General features: G+C 35.3%; 1 protein-coding gene across 1 annotated transcript in view; it reads right to left on the reverse strand.

Annotated features, from left to right (window-relative positions):
* Window positions 1-19,371, reverse strand: part of LOC103798378 (potassium voltage-gated channel subfamily H member 8-like) — a gene marked incomplete at its 3' end in the record, with an annotated part of 54,170 nt that overhangs the window by 12,914 nt on the left and 21,885 nt on the right. Inside the window, exons 4-5 of the mRNA XM_009070637.1 lie at window positions 10,006-10,133; window positions 6,286-6,526 (exon numbers count right to left, since the gene is read on the reverse strand). Coding sequence (XP_009068885.1) covers window positions 6,286-6,526; window positions 10,006-10,133 — 369 coding nt within the window. The remainder of the gene's footprint in view (window positions 1-6,285; window positions 6,527-10,005; window positions 10,134-19,371) is intronic.

A 19,371-nucleotide genomic window follows, 5' to 3' on the forward strand; every position in this document is an offset into this window, starting at 1 on the left:
AATGTGGCACAAGGAAGCAATTCTAAAGAGTGATGCAACATCAATCATATGACTTATCACTAAATTAAATGTGTGAAGCAAACATAATTGTTGGGTATTTTATGACCACAGTTCACTTCCCACAAATGTTGCAGAAAACAATGCAAAATCAAATAAGTAAAACACTCAGCTGGCAGCAAGAAAACTGTTTCATGCACTTACAGTTTTAGACCAGTTCCAAGGGTGAGACCTGAAATATTTTTCTCAGAATTTACCTCATGCAGTTTGACAACAATTCACATAGATATTACCCATAAATCATAAAAAAAAAGAAACTCACACTAACTCACAAAAAATATGCTAGACTATTAAACAGCTAATAATTTCCTTGGAAATTACCTAGATTCTTAATTAAAAGACTTTAATCTTATTGAAAACTATAGTGTTATTGTACCATTGTGTTATATAATAGCTAACATAAATACAAACTTTGTCTTATTGTAGCTACAATGCAGGTCAGTCATACACTGTATAGCAGGGTAGTTCTAATTTTGCATGTCTATTGAAGGGAAACAGCAGAGTGGAAATGCCTTAAAAAATACTATTAGAGCATTTCCCAATGTGTGGATTAAATATAGATGAAGCAAATGATTCATCACAGTGCCTTCCTTTTTTTAAATTTTGCAATAGCACTACAGTTTAGAGAAAAAAGAAGAGTCAGCTCTTAAGTGCTCTTAGCAGTCTTAAGTGCTCAGAAGGCCTGTCACTCTGATATCACAAGTCTCACTGTGGAAGGAAGGAAGGAAGGAAGGATAGGAAGGAAGATAGAAAAATAATATATCTGAAAAAATACATTTAGGACAGCTGAGAAGTGGAACAGAAACTGTATTTCCCAGAAGCACAGATGTAAAATATCTTTACCCAGCTGCATATTTCATACTTTCAACTTATTCTCATGAAGTTCCCATCATCTTACAACTGTTTGTTAAAAGGCCTTTATCCTGTATAACCCACTTGCTTTGTTTTAGATACTCCTTCACAAAATCAGGTTTCAGAATGAAGCCTATTCAGTACTTCTTGGATTTTACCTTTAATTTTGATGGTACTTGGCACGATACATAAGGATCCCTTCCTTCAAGTAGTCCAGCTGTAGTTTACATCAATGTTGTTCATTTTGACTTCAGGAAAAGGAGGAATGCAGTTTGCTTGGCTTAACTATAAGGAATTTCCCACCTTCAGGAATAGTGAGACATTTTGGGACAGTGGTTTCTTAAATCTTTGGTTTGATCTACAAGCAGATATTTTTCATTCTGTGAGAAGTTGGCTACTAATATGTGACATCAGACTTCTGCAAATGAAGAGGAGTCAGCAGAGCCAATACAAGTTGAATTTTCAGAGAGCCTCCATTATCATAACATTTATCTCCATCTGTCTGAAGTTACAGAAATATTTCCATGAAATAATCACTTCTTGTGACTTATGTTTGTCTCTTTTATGTCCAAGAGGATATTTTGGGGCTTGGAAACAGCACCTTATGTGTAGATGAGTATCTGTTCTCCTTTTGCGGTATGCAAGGAAGGTTATTAGAAAAATGTCTAACATTACAGTGGTCCTCTTCACCTCAGTTTGACACTTTGAGTGAGAATATTTAGGAATTTTATTACTGCTTTTCAAGGTAACTATTTTGTATTGTTTGTTCACATTACCAGGTAATCCATAGATCATGAACATTTTCTTATGACCTTCCCTCTTAAATATTAGGTGTATCAACAATGTCACTCTATCTGTTTTCATGATTTGTTCATATGTATTCACAGATGAGACCATGTAATGCTCAGGAATAAATTCCCACCACTCCTATGGTGTACCTGAATTTTAGCATATTAGGGTCTGAAAGCACACTTTCTAAACTATAGTTCAGAATACTACCATTTCCTTTCAAAATGCACAATTTCTCTTTGGTGTGAGGTCTCCCAGACACAGATACTGTATTACATGACCTTCTGCTCACTTGCAAAGATATGAAATGATAATGAGTATGCAAATGCAAAAGAACATGAAAGAAAAAAAAGAAAAACCTTCAAACTGAAAGCAACTAATAAAATCAATAGCATTTAATACTTTCTCATCTTATTCCAACAAATTTCATCCAACATACATTATTTTCAGTACAATAATATGGACACTTGCATGACTGTGTAAGTCATGAATGATGATAGGACTTTCTGCTGGATTTGTACCTTATTTTTAAATCTCTGCATGTAAAACATCTGACTCAAGGCTTCATATGTCTTAAAACCATTTTGGAAATACTTTCTGTAATTTACATTTATGATAGATACTAGTGGGACCACAAGTCTCTTTAATCTACATCATCATTCCACACAAATCACAGCTTTAGGGTTTCTAAACTTACTGCCTTAAAAATAATTGTTGATAAAACACTTTGTTAAGTAACATTTAAAGCGAGAAAGAGAGAGAGAGAAATAAACATACAAAGAGAATAAATCTTAGTAATCATGATTAATTTTCTCTTTTGAAAGTACAAGTCATAGATAAAGGCTTCTAATGAGAATGTGTGTAGGGAGAGTGGAGGAAGAGATGGGTATGTGGTTATTTTTTCCACAGGTGGCAAAGTAGTACATTGCAGAAAATCCCTTAAAGGAACTGTTTCCAGTATGCTTATAAAAAGTATAATTTTATAACTATAATTAGCATCCAGTGTTTATCTCCCACTAAAAATTGGATGGTCCAAAAATAGAAAACTGAGCTCTCTCTCTACAGTTGTTCCTGGCCACTTTAGGATACAAAATACTTGGAGACTTTTGATCTTATTCAGAAAATAATGCATTGCCATTACTTTGAAAGCCTACACATATTTTCTCTGAACCACTGCATTGATCTCAACAAGATATTATATTCAAATACTCTTGTGAGTGAGCAATAAAGTAATGATAATTTTTCTGGTATTGTTACTTTATTCAATCAAGATGTTCAATAGTACTTTAAAAATGCAAAACCAATAAAGAAAGCACAGGTACTGCAAATACAGGGGCATAAACTTTGAAACAAATAGTGCAATGAATCAGATAATATCCCTCAACAGCTGAAACACTTAAAATAATTTTTGCGTGTTTTTTAAAAATACATTAATGCTAAAAAGGTTTTCTCTGCACCTCTTTATGATTTTTGGATTCATAAAACAGCAAAAAATTCTAAAACTAAACTAGTTTTACTCTATTATTGGTTAGAGGAAGCAAAATATTTATTTACAGAGGGATGCTATAGAAGGTTTTCACACATTACAAATTAAAACAGATATGAAAGTACACCCAAACATCACATCACACAAGTTATCAAAGCTCTAGGATACAGAGGAAACATCAAGTGAAAAATTTAACTTGATTTGAGAAGCATTAATTATGCTACCCTTTCAAATTCTACTCCAAAGATGTCACAAAATGGGTTGTTATTATTATTGTTTATCTTCTGTTTATGTATTAGAGAACTTTAAAGGCTAAAGCAGGTAAACCTCTAGCTAGTTGTGCTCTTTTCTCATAAATAATATAATTCACATCAACACTCTTACTTGTAAGCACCCCAAGTCAGAGAACACTTCCATATGTATTTTTATCATGTATAAGCATATGCTGACACACATAGTCAGTCTTGAATAAGACTAAAAGATTTTTTTAGCCACTAAACTTATTCAAACTCTTCTGCTTAAAGGAAACCCTTAGCCTCTACCCTATAACATCCCTTAAACTGGTGTACAGACAACTATTCCTTTCATTGACATACTTTTTATTGTCCTGTCTTAATGCCCTTTGATAACACAGCAAAAAGCAAAGACCTTGTCAAGTCCAAATAAGGGTTTATGCAAATTATGTGCTTAAAAGGAATATTAATCTATCTATGTTCTGAGAAATCTGAATAATATCAAAGCAGATCGACTCTATTTCTCTAATCCATGACTACAGTTGTGATACCTCAATCCGTGATTACAAAACTGAAGGCCCAACCTCAGAAAGATCTCCCCAATGACTTTCTGAGGCAGCAGCATCATGAAAAGAATTTTACTAATGTTTCTGATTGCCTTTTCTCAGAGCACATATATCATCCATCAAAGATGTGCTTGCTTGTCAGAGCCGCAGTGTAACAAATGCCCTGAAACTTATGCTTAAATTTATGTCTGCTGTCAATCTTTCTATATAGTTACACATGTTCTGAGACATATTAATTCAACATTTTTACAGACAAAAGACCATAGAGAGATGATTATAAACATACTATTTTATTTAAATTCACTGCAGAGATTTAAATGCAGGATGAGGTCCTGAAAATCCTCCATAAACTCAGAGCTACAGATTCAAAAATGGATAATAACTTTAGAAACAAGTATTCTGGGGAATATTGAAACTATGGAGAGGAATATTGGTATGCTATCATACAGTGTTTGTGGTTACTTGTATCAAAATTAGGAAAAGTCTTTTCCAGTGCTTCACTCTTTGAATGTATTTAGTTACAGTCATAGTTTGATTTCTTGGATGATAGACCTAAAAGTCTAGCTAGAAAATATGGAGAAAAATTTACAGAAAATCTTCTTTCTTTTATTTTTCTTACCCGGCTACTTTACTGATTATAGAGATACCATTGCTTTTGACTTACTGATATAAAGACTCCATATTTCCAGCAAAGGATATAACCAGAAAAGTAACACTGAGCAGTACACCATCTGTCTTGCTTCAAATAAATACTACAGCACATAAATCACTTAGAAGCAGATTATACTGTCTTGTGCCTATGTTCAAATAAACACATTTATAACACAAACAAGTTGTCTACACCGGTGTGGGGTGAAGGATACAAACATTATCAAAGTAACATTACCTTGAGTCTACTCTTTTTACAAAGTCACCCAGGTACATCAAGTGAAATTATTTCATTTTGTATTCCTTAAAATGGAACTTAGAGTCACTTATGAGTGACTAGAGTCATAACCTCACTCTCTTTATGCAAAAGAAAAAATGATCCTTGATGATCTGCATTGCAGAATGTAAGTTTCTTACTTCAGTGCTTGGGTACTTTTGAATGTGAATTGTTGCATTAACATGAAAGAGTCCACCAAGATATAATAGTGAGCATAAAAAAGGGAAAATTAGACCTTAAATCTAAAGACAAAACACTGACCAAAGGATGACACAAATACTTATCCATTTTAGCATCAGACTTTTCCTTCAGTCACATTATCTACTAGTCTTACTGTTACAGTAAAACTGACAGAGAAATGGAATAAACTTTTTAAAAATTTTCACTAGAAAAAACTCTTGTTAAATGAAAGACATTCTGAGTTATTTCTTAGTGTTTATGATGTTTCAGTTTTCTTTAGTTCTCCTAGAGAAGACCATAACATTGATTTTAATGTTTGAACTAAGCTGTATTTTTTTTTATGAAAAAATGAAGAGCAATGTGGAAAAGAAGTGTCAAATCTGAGAATGATTTTATTCTTTCGTTCATTTTCTTTCTCTCTCAGAACCCATCATAAACCATTTCATAATCAAGAAAGACATACTCAACCTTGATTTTTTCTTAAAAATAATTGCTTCTCCATCTGCATATTATCAACAGATCTGAGCCATGGTTTCTCCGTGTGACAGCACTGAGTGGTATAACAGTAAAAACTTGTGGAAAAATCCATTTGAGTATAGCCAGGGATTGTTTTCCATATTCACCAAGAAATTAAAAAAAGATACAACAGAAAAAAAAGACATTTCTTTGCCTCAAAGCCCTATTAGATATAACCTTTTCTTCTTTTTAATTCTTTAAAGACATAAGTATTAAATCAATCATGGAAATAAATAGTTGAGAGAATGGACAGACTGCAACCTCTTGAATTCTATCCCAGTTGTCAGTATAGCATATTGATACTGTACACTTGCATTATTGCAATATGAGTTTTAATCTAAAGTTATTAGTTTTTAAAACCTAGTGATTCTTAATAATTCCAGGGCACATCCCTAGATTGGGAAGGTTTTAAGCATTCACAGCATGAAACAATGGTTTGCAATATTCCTGGAGATCAGATGTCCCTTCAGAGTAACAGCAGAACTGCCTGAATCATTTTAAAGTAAAAAAAAAAAAAAAAAAAAGGTGATCTACAGTTCAGATAAAATATCAAACTATACAGCTAAAATTGATTTCTTTTAGTCATGAAAGTGATGATTATTCCTTTTTCTATCATATACATTACGTGAAAAACCAAAATATCAAAAAAGTGATCCCAAAACTACCCCAAATATATCTTACCGATGATAAAGAGAATTTCCACTGCAATGTCACTGACAGTTGTGCTTCGAGTTGTAGACAGCTCATCATGGCCAATAAAGGAAACATTGTAAGGTACAGTCACAGCAACATAAAACGTTGCCAGTAAAATAAGCCAGTCCCAGCCAGCTTTAAAAGTGCTAAAATGCAACAGTATGAATTTGGACTTCTTTGCATCTGAAACTTTGTATTCTGGAAATGCTGGTTTGTCTACAAAAACATTCTGAAAAAGAGAGAAAAAAATGAAATGAGACAAAACATTTGATCATATGGAGACACTTGTTCCAATGCAGCCATTAGGTGTTTTAGATCCATAGAGTCTTAGAATCATTGAATTTAGGGGTTGGAATTGACCTTACAGATCACCTAGTCCCAACCCTCCCTGCCATGGGCAGGGACACCTCACCACTAGACCAGTTTGCTCAAGGCCTTTTCCAGTCTGGCTTGGAACACTGCCAGGGTTGGGGCATCCACTGCTTCCCTGGGCAACCCTCACGGGAAAAAACTTTTTTAATAAAAAACCTTTTTCTGACATCCAACCTAGACTTTCCCTCCTTCAGTTTGAACCCATTTACCCCTTGTCCTATCATTGCAGATCCTAAAAAAGATTCCCTCTCCAGCTGCCTCGTAGGCCCCTTCAGATACTGAAAAGTTGCTATGAGGTCTCCATGTAGTCTTCTCTTCTCCAGGCTGAACAGCCCCAACTTCCTCAGCCTGGCTTCCTGGGGGTGGGGTGCTCCAGTCCTCTTATCTATTTTGTGGCCTCCTCTGGACTTGCTCCAACAGTTCCATGTCCTTCTTATGCTGAGGACACCAGAACAGCATGCAGTATTCCAGGTGGGGTCTCATGAGAGCAGAGCAGAGGGGAAGAATCACCTCTTTTGACCTGCTGGCCACAATCCTTTTGATGCAGCCCAGAATTCAATTGGCTTTTCTGTGCTGCCAGCACACACTGCAGCTCAGTGTGAGCTTCTCGTCCACTGTCACTCCCAAGTCTTTCTCCTCACTGTTGGTTTCAATTACTTTCCCACCCAACCTGTAGGTGTGCCTGGGATTGCCATGGCCCAGATGTAGGACCTTCCACTTCATTTTGTTAAACTTCATGAGGTTTTTTACTGGTTTGTTTTTGTTTGGGGCTTTTTGTTGGGATTTTTGCCTTTTCTTTTGGTGTTACTTTGTGGGTTTTTTTAAAAATTGTTTTTATTTGGTAAACAAAGAAATATGGCATACTCATATGCAGACAAGAATTAATGATAATGTTTTTTGTAATGTAGTCCTCACACTTATTTGGACAGATGGTTCTGTTCATGGAGTAACCTTTGTGAATGTTGGTGCAGGAAGAGGATTAATAAGGAATAGGTTAAATAGAATGAAGGGGGGACTGAATCTGGCAAAGCATTTCCTCTATTGGATTAATTCTGACTGAAAAGCATTGTTATTCTGCCGGACAGATAGGTTAGAGCTTTGTCTACATGAAGAACATAGTACTGTAAATAAGAATAAACACATAGAAAGGAATAATTGGTACTGAAGACAAAACATTCTTCCTATACTGTGATTGTTTCAGAGTAGCTCTAGCCTGGTCCTATGGACTGAACAGCATCAGCACTTGGAGTGCCTCTGCTGGTTTAGTTTCATCTGAAGGAATTTGGTTTATGTGAACCAGAGAACAATTACCCGAAATAAGTTTTTGATTCTCTTTAAAATTTCACTCCTGATCTAAACCAAAATGCTAATACAGATCCACAGTAATACAGCTCCAGGACTGACTACCTTCACCATTAGACTATATCTAGCTTTTGTCTCATGTTTTTGTCATCTAACCAGCAACATTCTCTGCAACCAAGACTTCAGTGTTAAGCATCAGCTTTTGAAATTCTAGGTTTTTTTCTTTCAGGGTTTTAACAAAACCCCTCTAAAGCAGCATGAGGTACATGATCTGTCTTGTATTATTTATTAACAAAAATCCTGCTCACTGTCACTGTGCTCTTGGTTTATTCTGTTCCAGTAACAAAGAGCCTCACAAAACAATATTATGTATTCAGCAATCTAACATTACTTCTGTTCTTGAAGTTATTTGCTATGAAAATAAAAAGACAAAACCTGCATGACCACAGACTTAACTACATTTGCCTTGTCTGTCACAGGTTTTCTTTGCATTTCCTTAGAAATACTGATGTTGTTGCTTTCTCTATCCTTGGTTCTCATTCATGAATCTAAGAGACTGAATTCTCACTGTTGTTAGCATCAGCCCATTTTCAATAACAGAAAAGAAAATGTTCCTCTCATTATTTCCTATGCATAGCTCCAAAAAATCTCTGTACTATAGGCAGTAAATTAGTCTCAGAGTAAAATTTTTTAAATGGTACAATATCAACTGCCATGGTCTAATAATGATGGTAGGGTTGGACTTGATGATCTTTGAGGTCTCTTCCAACCTGGTTGATTCTGTGATTCTAGGATTTTGACAGTATAGGGAAGTCACCAAAAGCTATTTAAAAGTCATGTTCATAAAAAATATCATTGTCTTTCTATGCTATAAAAATATCCCTGTAAGACCTGGTCATATTTGACAGTTTTTTAAAAAAAATTATTACACTTTTTCAACATTAAATATTTTAAGCTTTTTTTTTAGCATTTAACATTTTTCAACATTTAAAATTTACATTCAATTGAACTGACTGTATACAACAAGAGATATATACCAGTTGTACATTTTCATGTTCTTAATCTAGACCAATTTTTTCTGCTTTTAATTTCTGATGTAATAATATCTAGGAGGACGTATCGGCACTGCAGCTTAATTTTGGTAGTCAATAAAAGGAACTAAACTAAATACTGTTCTGAGATTTCAAGAAAAACTGTTTTTGTTACACCTGCTTCTATTAACTGTGGGATCTCACTGTTGGAACAGGCTCTCAGATATTGCTCTAGCAAATTTTTATTTGTACATACTATTTTTATTTGTATCTCTTGTTTTCCTCAACATTAAGTTTTCTCCTGAGATATAGTTCCACAAAACAAGAGAGTATTCTTTTCTCCTGACTGTTTCTCTACCAGTCTTTCTGCTGCTATATTGTTAGCATTGTCTATTGTTTGATTTAAGTTTAGCAACATTAACAGGATGTTTTATGAACTTACTTATTAGTTATAGTTACTGGGGGAACACAAAAGTAATTTAAAGCAAGAAAGATTACTACTTCTATTAAGAAAAGGAAAGATAAATATAGGTAGCCAAAAGTTGGAGGAATTCATATGAAAAGTTGCCTGAATGAAGTGTGACCTTTTGTAGCTTAACAGAGTAGAGACTTTCAGCTGGAGCAAAACTTTGAATCTCTTCATTAAATTTTGGCAGCTAGTAATAATTGAAATGAAATAATTGGGATAACAACGTAAATTGGAACCTAAAATTAAGTTCTGAGAAATTTCATAATGTGACTTTCTTGGCATAAAACAAATTTCTGCATACACTAGGGCTAAATGCACAGTCTTGCTGTATGAGGCATAACAAATACCATAGTAGGCAGAACTGCATTTATGTGAAACACACTGTAATCCTTTTGTTGCTGTAGAATTATGACCAGGATGTTTCTCAGGTACTCATCAACCTTTTACAGCACTTTTTAATTATTTTTATTTTTTTAAAGGCAACTCAGACAGTACATTTTTTGAAAAAAAAAGAAAAAGAAGGATTACACCTACATTATTAATTTTTAATTTGTTCTTCTCTCTTCTTTGTAGATGTCCAGAGATATGATAAAGGACAGCTCTACTCCGTCTGCGTGCTGACTCAAAATGTGACCCTGCTCTTCCTCTTCCTTTCCATTTTTCTGCAGAACAGAAGTGAGAGTCCATTAAAGATCAGAAAATGACCATTGGGAGGTGAACTACTGACATTTCAGACTTTGGTAGAAATGTAAATATTATACACACCTTTTCTTAGTTTTGCTTAATCTTTAGCAGTAAAAAAAAAAAAAAAAAAATCCCCTCTCCTGAAGGGCAAAGAAAAATTACTGTAAAGTTTTGATTCTCAGATGCCTCCACATAACTGAGAAGCAATTAATTACAACATATGATTTCATACATGAGAAAAATGTACTCTCTATTGTTTCAGAAAGTAGTGTTTACTGACCAGAGAGAAGCATGGCTAGTAGTAAGCTTAAGGTGTTCCTACACTCTTATCTCAAGGAAATTTTAAAAAAAAGGAAAAACATCTTTGGTATACTTTTCAAAACAAAGTCTGACTTGGCTAGCCTTCCATTATGTCATAATATGCTAATTTGTAAGCTTCCTCATTAGTAATATTCAATTCTTCCATTCATGTATTTACATTTCTTTTCCCACCATATGGTCACTGGCAAAATCACTTGACACATTTCTTGGTGACATGAAACCCATTAAGAGTAAAGAATGAACATTATTTTGGAAACGTTTGTGGGTTTTACCTCCATTCAGATGTCTGTAATTGTCAGCCATGGGAATGAATTTTGTTCTTGCTTATAAAGCAGTAAATTCAAAGTAACTCCAGCGACTCTGATGGAATTACAGTGAATTGATGCCAGAGTAAATGAAAGCAGACATTTTGGGATGTGTCATTATTGGAATAAAGGAAGAAGCTATCCATCAAGGAGGCTTAATTAAAGTCAATTCAATGCATATAAATTGAGGACAAAAAATAACAAAACACAAAATTAATTAACACAGCCAGAAATTAACAAGAAGCAAAATATCTACGTCTTGAAACCTGCTAAAGAAAGAAAGAAAGATTTGTATTATAGAAGACTGGTGTATTTTTGGCTTAACAACACAAAACCACACATAAGAAAAAGTGTAGGAAGATAAAATTTCCAAACTCTTCAGTGAAGAATATTTCATGTAATTCATGCAAGAGCCCTCTCCAGTTGAGGATTTTTTACATGCCATTAAGGAGAAAGGGGGGAAAAAAAAGAAAAAGAAGAAAAAAATAGAAAAGACTTTGCACTGCAAAACCAAATAGCTGCTTGAAAGTTGAAGGAGGCAGATGGAGAAGCGTCATACTTTCCCATCTCCAACACATACAGGTATCAGCTACAATAAAGAAAGATAAACCAAAATGGACTACTACCCAAAATATCAAACTAAATTAATGTTGTTTTTTTAAAAATGTCATCTGTCAATCATCAAACCATTTAAAGCTTAAATTAAATTTTAAAAGTGTTCTTAAATTCTGGGTAAGAACAAAGTGCTTATCTGTTTGAGCAAAAATGAATTGGATCAGCACTGTGGTATTGGTCAGCTGCACTAGTCTGGTTTTGTAATATGACTTCAAAATTCTCTTTAAAACTATTTACAGGCCTCTTTTTTTTTCCCTTTCTCAACCTTAACTCACATGTTGGATGAGGCTATTCAGTTTACTGCCTCCCAAATAGTCAATAAAATATGCTGCAGATCTGCTATGTGGCAGGCCGAGAAAGTGGAAAAAAACTTTTCCCAAGTTTCTGGCCATCAATGTTTTCAGTATGCTTTAGTTAAAGGCTTCATCCTCATGATGCATCATATCTATTACCTGTCCATGTCCTTAGCCTACAAAGCACAAGGTAGTCCATCCTGGCAGGTGGCAGATAAAACAGCCTTGGTGTTGTGATGTGCTGTGAGACCTACCCTGAAGGCAGGCTTGGTGCCTTCAGGTGGAGTTTCTTTGAGTACTTCCAGCATCCCCATCAATACAAGGCTCTTCCAGTGTGGAAGTGGAGATCTCTACCTCTGGTCAACCTTGAAGACCTTCTATTTACCTCTCCTAGATCTCCTATGCCTTTTTAAATATCCTCTCAGTATGTCCTTTTTGCAGCCTAACATGCAGCCTTCAAGATACAGATATACAATTGCCTGATACAATAGTGTAATAATGCCTTCAGTTTTTTTCTTAATAACTCCTTACCTCAGGTGTGCCTTTTTTTTACATGCTGAGCACTGAGCTGAAAGCTGTCCATAACTCCATCTCTTTCCACAATGGCAGTAATTACCATGAAGACAGTTGATGTACACATATTCAGTTAAAGTTGTTTCTTTTTTGCCTATATATTTATTGACACAGATTTTTAATTTTCTATCTACTCTCTAAATAATAACAAGTTCCTCATAAGATTTGAAAACTTTTTGGGCCAGTAGCCTGATAATGTTTGGCTTTTGATATATTCCATCTCTCCTACCTAAATTTAGCATTCCATCTGATACAAAGAAGCGAAAAAGATTAATCAATGATTTACTGGAAGTTGCTTACTAAACAACTGGTACTGCCTGCTTGTGCTTGCTCCACACTGACATGCATACTTCAAAAGGAAAGGATACTGACCAGAGCTAAGCGGGAATTGATAAGCGGAGTAGGCCCCAAGGAAAGAATTTAAGGAGGCACTAGCTGGATAAACAAAGTAGGCTCTAAAAGGATGCTTTGCACTTTAGTTTAAACACCCCTTTTCTTTGATCAGAAAAGTGTTAATGCATTTTTTAATTCTTCTTGCTGTACTTCTGTTTGGTTTTTTCTTTCAAATGAGATTACAGGTAGTACTGTAACCATCACACATGGCAATCACAAATGTCTTTTCTAAGAAAATGAATACAACACCTCTTTATCAAGCTTATCAGTCTTCTAATGTATTAAGAATTCTTACAATATTTAAGGGAAGGTTGCAGTTAAAAAAAAAAAGCACCTCATAGAATCATTTAGGTTGGAAAAGACCTTAAGATCAATAAGTCCAACTGTTAATCCAGCACTGCCAAGTCCACCATGTGCCACATATACATATCTTTCAAGTATTTTCAGGGATGATGAGGGTGACTCAACCACATCCCTGGACAGCCTGCTCCAATGCTTGGTAACATTTTTGGTGAAGAAATTTTTCCTAAAATCAGAATCATCAGAGCATAGCATTGGATAGAGTCCAGAATAGTTTACGGTTTATAAATAAACATATCAGATAAAGTCTGATACATTTATAGAATCATAGAATGCTTTGGGTCAGAAGGGACCTTAAAGATCATCTAGTTCCAACCCCCCTGCTGTGGACAGGAGCACCTTCCACTAGACCAGGTTACTCAAAGGCCCATCCAACCTGTCCTTGAACACTTCCATGAATGGAGCACCCACTGCTTCTCTGGGCACACTGTTCCAGTGCCTCCCCACTCTTATAGTGAAGACTTTAAATCTTTGCAATGTAAAATAAAGCATTTAATAATAAAATTGGGGTTAAGATTCATACTGTTCTTAAAATCAAGAAGTTCAGGTGATAACACATAAAATATATCAGAAGCCCTTCCTTCACAAGGGAGCTTAAAGGATGGCAGGAACTGGCTCATGACCCAGGAACTCTTCCACAGACATGAGCAGGGTGCACCCAAATACCACCCTGCTCTTGTTCTAGGTGTCCAGTCCTGCCCTTGGCTGTAATTGTGCACGTATAGTAGTTTTCCTGGAAAGTTCTACAAGTTGAACCACCACATCTGCTTGAATAGTGAACCAAAGTTGCTTATACTGATTAACCCTGACATGACCCAGAAGCATTATGCTCACTCCATAACGGACAATTTGCGGCATGAGAGAGACTATGAAATACATCTCTTTTAAAATACTGAAATAAGCGAACATGCTCTGGCCGGAAAGGTTGCATGTTATTTATAAAAAATGTCTCAGCCTTGGTATTTTTTCCTTGTCTTTCACAGCATTAATTTGTATCCCTTCAAAAGAACTGCCTTCACTTTTTTTCTCAGGTCATACATTAATAGAATATGCATTAATTAAAACCACTACCTACATTTCCCTCTGATGTGATTACATACCCAACATGTTCTTGTATGGAATCATCTCCTGGTTTGATCATGGATCATTACCACAGAAATGTTTCAAGACAAGTGTGCATGGACACAAAAGAGAAAATTAATATCTAGATTTTACTTCATATTACACAGGAAAATCCAAGAGATTTGTCTGTGTTTAACTAAAACATAAAGATAGAAAATAAATTAAAGCAACCAACTCCTCTCAAATTTAACTCTGAACACAATATGTGTATGTGAATGAAGCAGAGAGGAATGATGTAAAGTAGTGGAGAGTTTAGTCATGGAAACACATACACACCTGAGTAACTTTATTCACAGAAGGTAGTTCTATCAAAACCCAGTGTGACAGGTATCCCAAAGACTGTGAGGCTGTAGATTTGCACCTCTTAGCAATAATTCTGCAGGTTGTTCATCACTAGGGACAAGACCATGACTGTTTGCTTGTTTTTTTACATCTTCACAACCATGTTAGCTCCATGCTCAAGGCTGTATTCCAGTCCCAACTATTTGATGGCCATTGCTGTCCTGTTTGCTTGGCAGGTGGGGCTGTTAGGCTTAGGGTAAGATTGATTCAGACACACTGACCATCCGCTTCAAAAAGTATAAATATGACCATCCCAAGTCATGATATGCAGCAACCCTGACTGAGCAAAAATAAGGAAGGTAGTATAAATATAGATATCTTTAAACACTTTGCAAGGAAGAGTTCGGACGAAAAGCACTGAGTCCCAGATTTATGTGGACCCTACAGTGGGTGTTCTCCAGAAAAAATCTTTTTTGGGGGGTTTATTCAACAGTGTAGTGTACACTTTTATAAATAGATCCTCCTAAAATAATGAGATGATTCCATCTTAGCTCTTTTGAGATCTAAGCCAGGAGCAGGTATAAGTAATAAATAGATACAATTTTCATTCTACTAACATTTTACTCAAAGGACTGGATAAACTGGGAGAGTAGCTAAGAACATTTTTTTTATTTCATTGTTTACAAAGTTAAAGTCAATCATGAGATGAAACTGCAAGCAATGCCAGCTCCCACCTAAGAAAATTTATCATAGAAATCCTTTTGAATGCATGAACTAGATATCCTTGAGAACAACAGCAACAACAAAAGTAGGACAGGACAAATGGACTTTCTTCATTTCTAAGAGGTATACAGATAGGGACAGATCTGAAGAGATCCATAAAGCTGCTCTATTCACACGGTGGAATAGCATTGTGAAAAGGCATAGTAACCAGGTTAACACTGTGATTTCTAACTGCTACTGATTGAACCCTTCTTTCCTTCCTCAAAACACAGATGAAGTGATGCATTCATGTACCTGAGTGACCTCTCCTGCTGTATTCTGAAATCAGACAGGGAAATACTGCTCCCCCATTACCTTTTCCATGTATTTTTCTAGGCTGTCACAACAGCTCAGCCCAATCACAGAGAGATATGTTGTTACCTGGGATTTCTTAAAAATACTGAACTGTTCCTTTTTGAACCTCAATGAACGATTATTAAAGAATTTTTAAAGAATTTCTCCATCATTTTTTCATCTTATGATTCTATCTATGAAAGACTTTCTGTAAGAAGTGCAATTAATATTTTTTTTTAGTCCTTTTAATATATGTCTTGAGAAACCCTTGTTACCTGCGTCATAAGGTATGGAAAACCACATCAGAAAGTGTGATCTTTGCATAGAACCCTGTGAATAACTCAAGTGCTATAAAATAAATACAGTCATGACAACAGGAAATACAATGGTACTAAATCATATCCAGTATCATTAACACAAAACGCATTTAATAGGCAGTACTCAAAAACCCCCAACTGAACCCCAAACTAAAACAAACCACCCAGGAAATTCTGAAGGACACAATTGGGGTTAAGCAATTCTGAATAAACACAAAAAAAACCCCTTTGAAAACAGATTGTCTGGAAGGCTGGTCTGAATTTTTTTCTAGGCTTTTAAAAGTCTTTCAAAAATTTTCAGTTATTATTCTGCAGTGGACAGCAAACCTGCCATTGCTGATAGAGAAAAAACTGATAAAAGCCTGCTTCAGTATTAATGACAGAAAAAAAGGCACAACCATGGCCAATAGGCTGCAGGAGATCCTTTGTCAACAACAACCAAATATTCACATATCTGCTAACCATATGGTAGATGCAGGTTAGCCTCTAGCTGCTTTTTTATTCTGTTAACTGATTAAGTGATTCAATAAGAAGATGTACTTAATGCACATACCAGCTATACACTACAAACATTATTACAGAACATTTTTAAGGGGGCCAATTTTACACAGAATCAATGGTATGATTACCATAATTTGAATATTATGCCTTCAGAGAAAATTCAGCTTTGAACAGGCAGAGGAAAGAAGTAATAATGTACATTACTATTACTGTTTTTATGATTCAGAAAGACTTTTAAAATGTGGTATGCTTATGAGATTAAAAAGCCTTAACCATATTTTGTGCTGTTGATTCTTCTACTACTAAGAAAAAAAGGTAGGAGGGGAAAGACATGTAAAGCCAGAAGAAGGGTTCTTTCTCCTCTTCCATTTTGGTGGTTGATGGGTGTACATTCATAAATAAATAAATAAATATTCTTTTTTTAGATGCCTATATTTGGGCCTATCTCATAAAATTCAGGATAGGAAAAAATTAATCCAATCAGACATATCTTTATTCAACTGCTTCCAATAGACTGAGTTTCGGTGGAGGAACTCTAAAAGTGAATTATTTTGAGCTATTTTCACATTTATTAATATAACTACCTGAAAGTTACAGAACTCTTACAGTGAAGTACAATGTTGCAACTCAAAAATTAAAGAGTTTTCTCCTAAATGGGAAAATTGCATTTTTTCTCTAGGCCATCAAATTTGAAACACACCTATTGATTCAACTGAAGTGAGTGGTCCTATGTAGTTCTTATGGAACAAAATGTAGTGTCAAATTTACAGCTGGGTCATCACTAGCTTTCAGCTGCTTTTTGATGTGACTGTTATTTCCTGGAACAGTTTGTACTTTCCAGAGTGAATGTTAGCTCATGAGAAAGTGATATGACCATTTATGATTAAGAACAAAAACATAACAGTAATAATATAAAGAATATTTGAAACATTTTTCAAGATCCCTTAGAACATAAATAATTCCAGTTATTTAAGTCGCTGGGAAACTTTTCATTGACTTCAGCAAGTATTAATGTTTATTTCTGTGTAAGCATAGTATTTAAGAACATAATATCACTGAAGCTAGAGGTTTTCTATTTTTCCTGTAATTCCATTATTTCAATCATGTACTTTGTTTGCCAATATTTTGTCTTCAAGAATACTGAAGGAAGGTTATCCACAGTGATCATAATTTCAAAATCATTTATCTTTGCATAACAAAAAAAAATCCACAGAACCTGATGGTAAAGTGCACCTTGCTCACCTAAGTGAAAATATGAATATATATACCTGTTGTAATGAAAGCAAGTCTTTTGAGAATGAAGATGTGTTTTCTTAAAAGAATTATTTACAATTCAGAAACAGATAAGTCACCTATTGAAAAGATTTGTGGTCAGTGCAACTTGTCCTGAGCTAAAATGGCGGGGGGGGGGGGGGGGGAAGGGGCAGATTGATTTTTTAAAAAAAACAATTAGTTTTGAGAGCTAAGACATATTTATTTTCAACAACCTATAATGTCTGTGTATATGTTTCATGTGGTTATTGAAACACCCAGAAAGTATCTCTGGTTATCTCTCAAGGAATGAGACTTTCAGACTCTGAAAGTGACTGGTCATAAACTAAAACTCTTTCACAATCTTAATTATAGAATGTAGGATGGATGGTTTACAGTTGTAAAACCATCTTTCCTACAGCTGTGCAAAGCTCACTTGCTACATGTTCTGTTTGCTTGGCCTTTACAGGACCTCAGAATTGGTCTGAGGAACTACAACATGGACTACATGGACTATAACTGCAATTACAGGTGAATTCTGCAAATGTTCAACTCCTCCTATTTGTGTTTCTGAACACAAAATACACACGCAATATGCATTCTAATCCTCATGGTCTTTTAATAAATTGCAAGATATCTGGCCATGTCTAGGCCAATGAAAGTGTTTAAATATATTTCTCCCTGTTCAGAAGTTCATACAGAAAGGTTTGTAAGCCCTCTACCTCCTTAAAAAAAAACTATTCACAATCCTGAAGAGCTCTTCTAATTGGCAACACCCATACTAAACATATTCTCTCTTCCTTCCATGCTATCTGTTTTCGTGGTTGAACTTTGACATCCTAAAAGGAAAGTATGAAGATGTTTCCCACCATTCTGCCAGCAAAATGAAAAATAGAACAAAAAGTCAAAAATGAAGCCACCCCAAACAAACTTTACCCCTCCTCCCCCCAGTCTGATAACTTTGTTTTCTAAGGAAAATCTAGAGGTGATTGCATAAGTTTTTCTAGAACTGGTGAATCAATGAACTATTGGGTTGCTAATGCATATATTCTCTCAACCTTCCAGGATAAACCAGAACACAGTCTGCTTCTCTGCATTTGCTCGAGAATCAGAGTTTGCTTTTCTTTTCCTCATTTTCATTCCTCTCTGAGAGAGGAATGCCTCTCTGAGAGTTGCTGGAATGGAACTGCCACTTGCAATAAACACCTGGTGAAAAACTAAAACAAGATCTGCAAAGATTGATATGTCTCTAAAGGTTCAAGGCTCAAATACGACTTACTTTCTTGCATAAGAAGGTGAAAAGGGGAGAGGAAGAACATCTATGTGCTTACACATACCCAAAGGAAAAGGGGGAGAAAGGCAGCTGTTTTTTTGCCCCCTAAGTGTTTATTTAAACTATCATGCACTGACCAGGAGAAAAGGAGTTTCTCTTAACTGAAGGCAGAAGAGTTGCAGATCCTTCTCTGCTTTGATGGTGAGCCAGGGGAAAAGTCATCCTAGAGAAGAAGCAATTGAATCATGGCAGAATAAATGCTTCAATACATCTTCCTTTGGGCAGTCGGAATGCTGGGGTTAAACTGTGCTTCTATCCCATCTCCTTCTCATGCACTGCATGGTGCACCATGAACCTTGAAGCAATTTTTTTGCTTTGACTGTTGTACATCTAGTTTACTGTATGTCCCTCTCTCAATATCCTGTCTCCTGACAGGTGTAAGAAGCTTTAAAGTGAAAAATTGTCTCCTAAATACACACTGCTGTAGATTGAGCAATCATGAAGTAGCTGAGACAGTAATTAAGCAGAATAAATCAAAGTGCATATTGCAGAAT

The sequence above is a fragment of the Acanthisitta chloris genome, unplaced genomic scaffold (assembly GCF_000695815.1).
Source record: "Acanthisitta chloris isolate BGI_N310 unplaced genomic scaffold, ASM69581v1 scaffold3480, whole genome shotgun sequence".
NCBI classification, from domain to species: Eukaryota; Metazoa; Chordata; class Aves; order Passeriformes; family Acanthisittidae; genus Acanthisitta; species Acanthisitta chloris.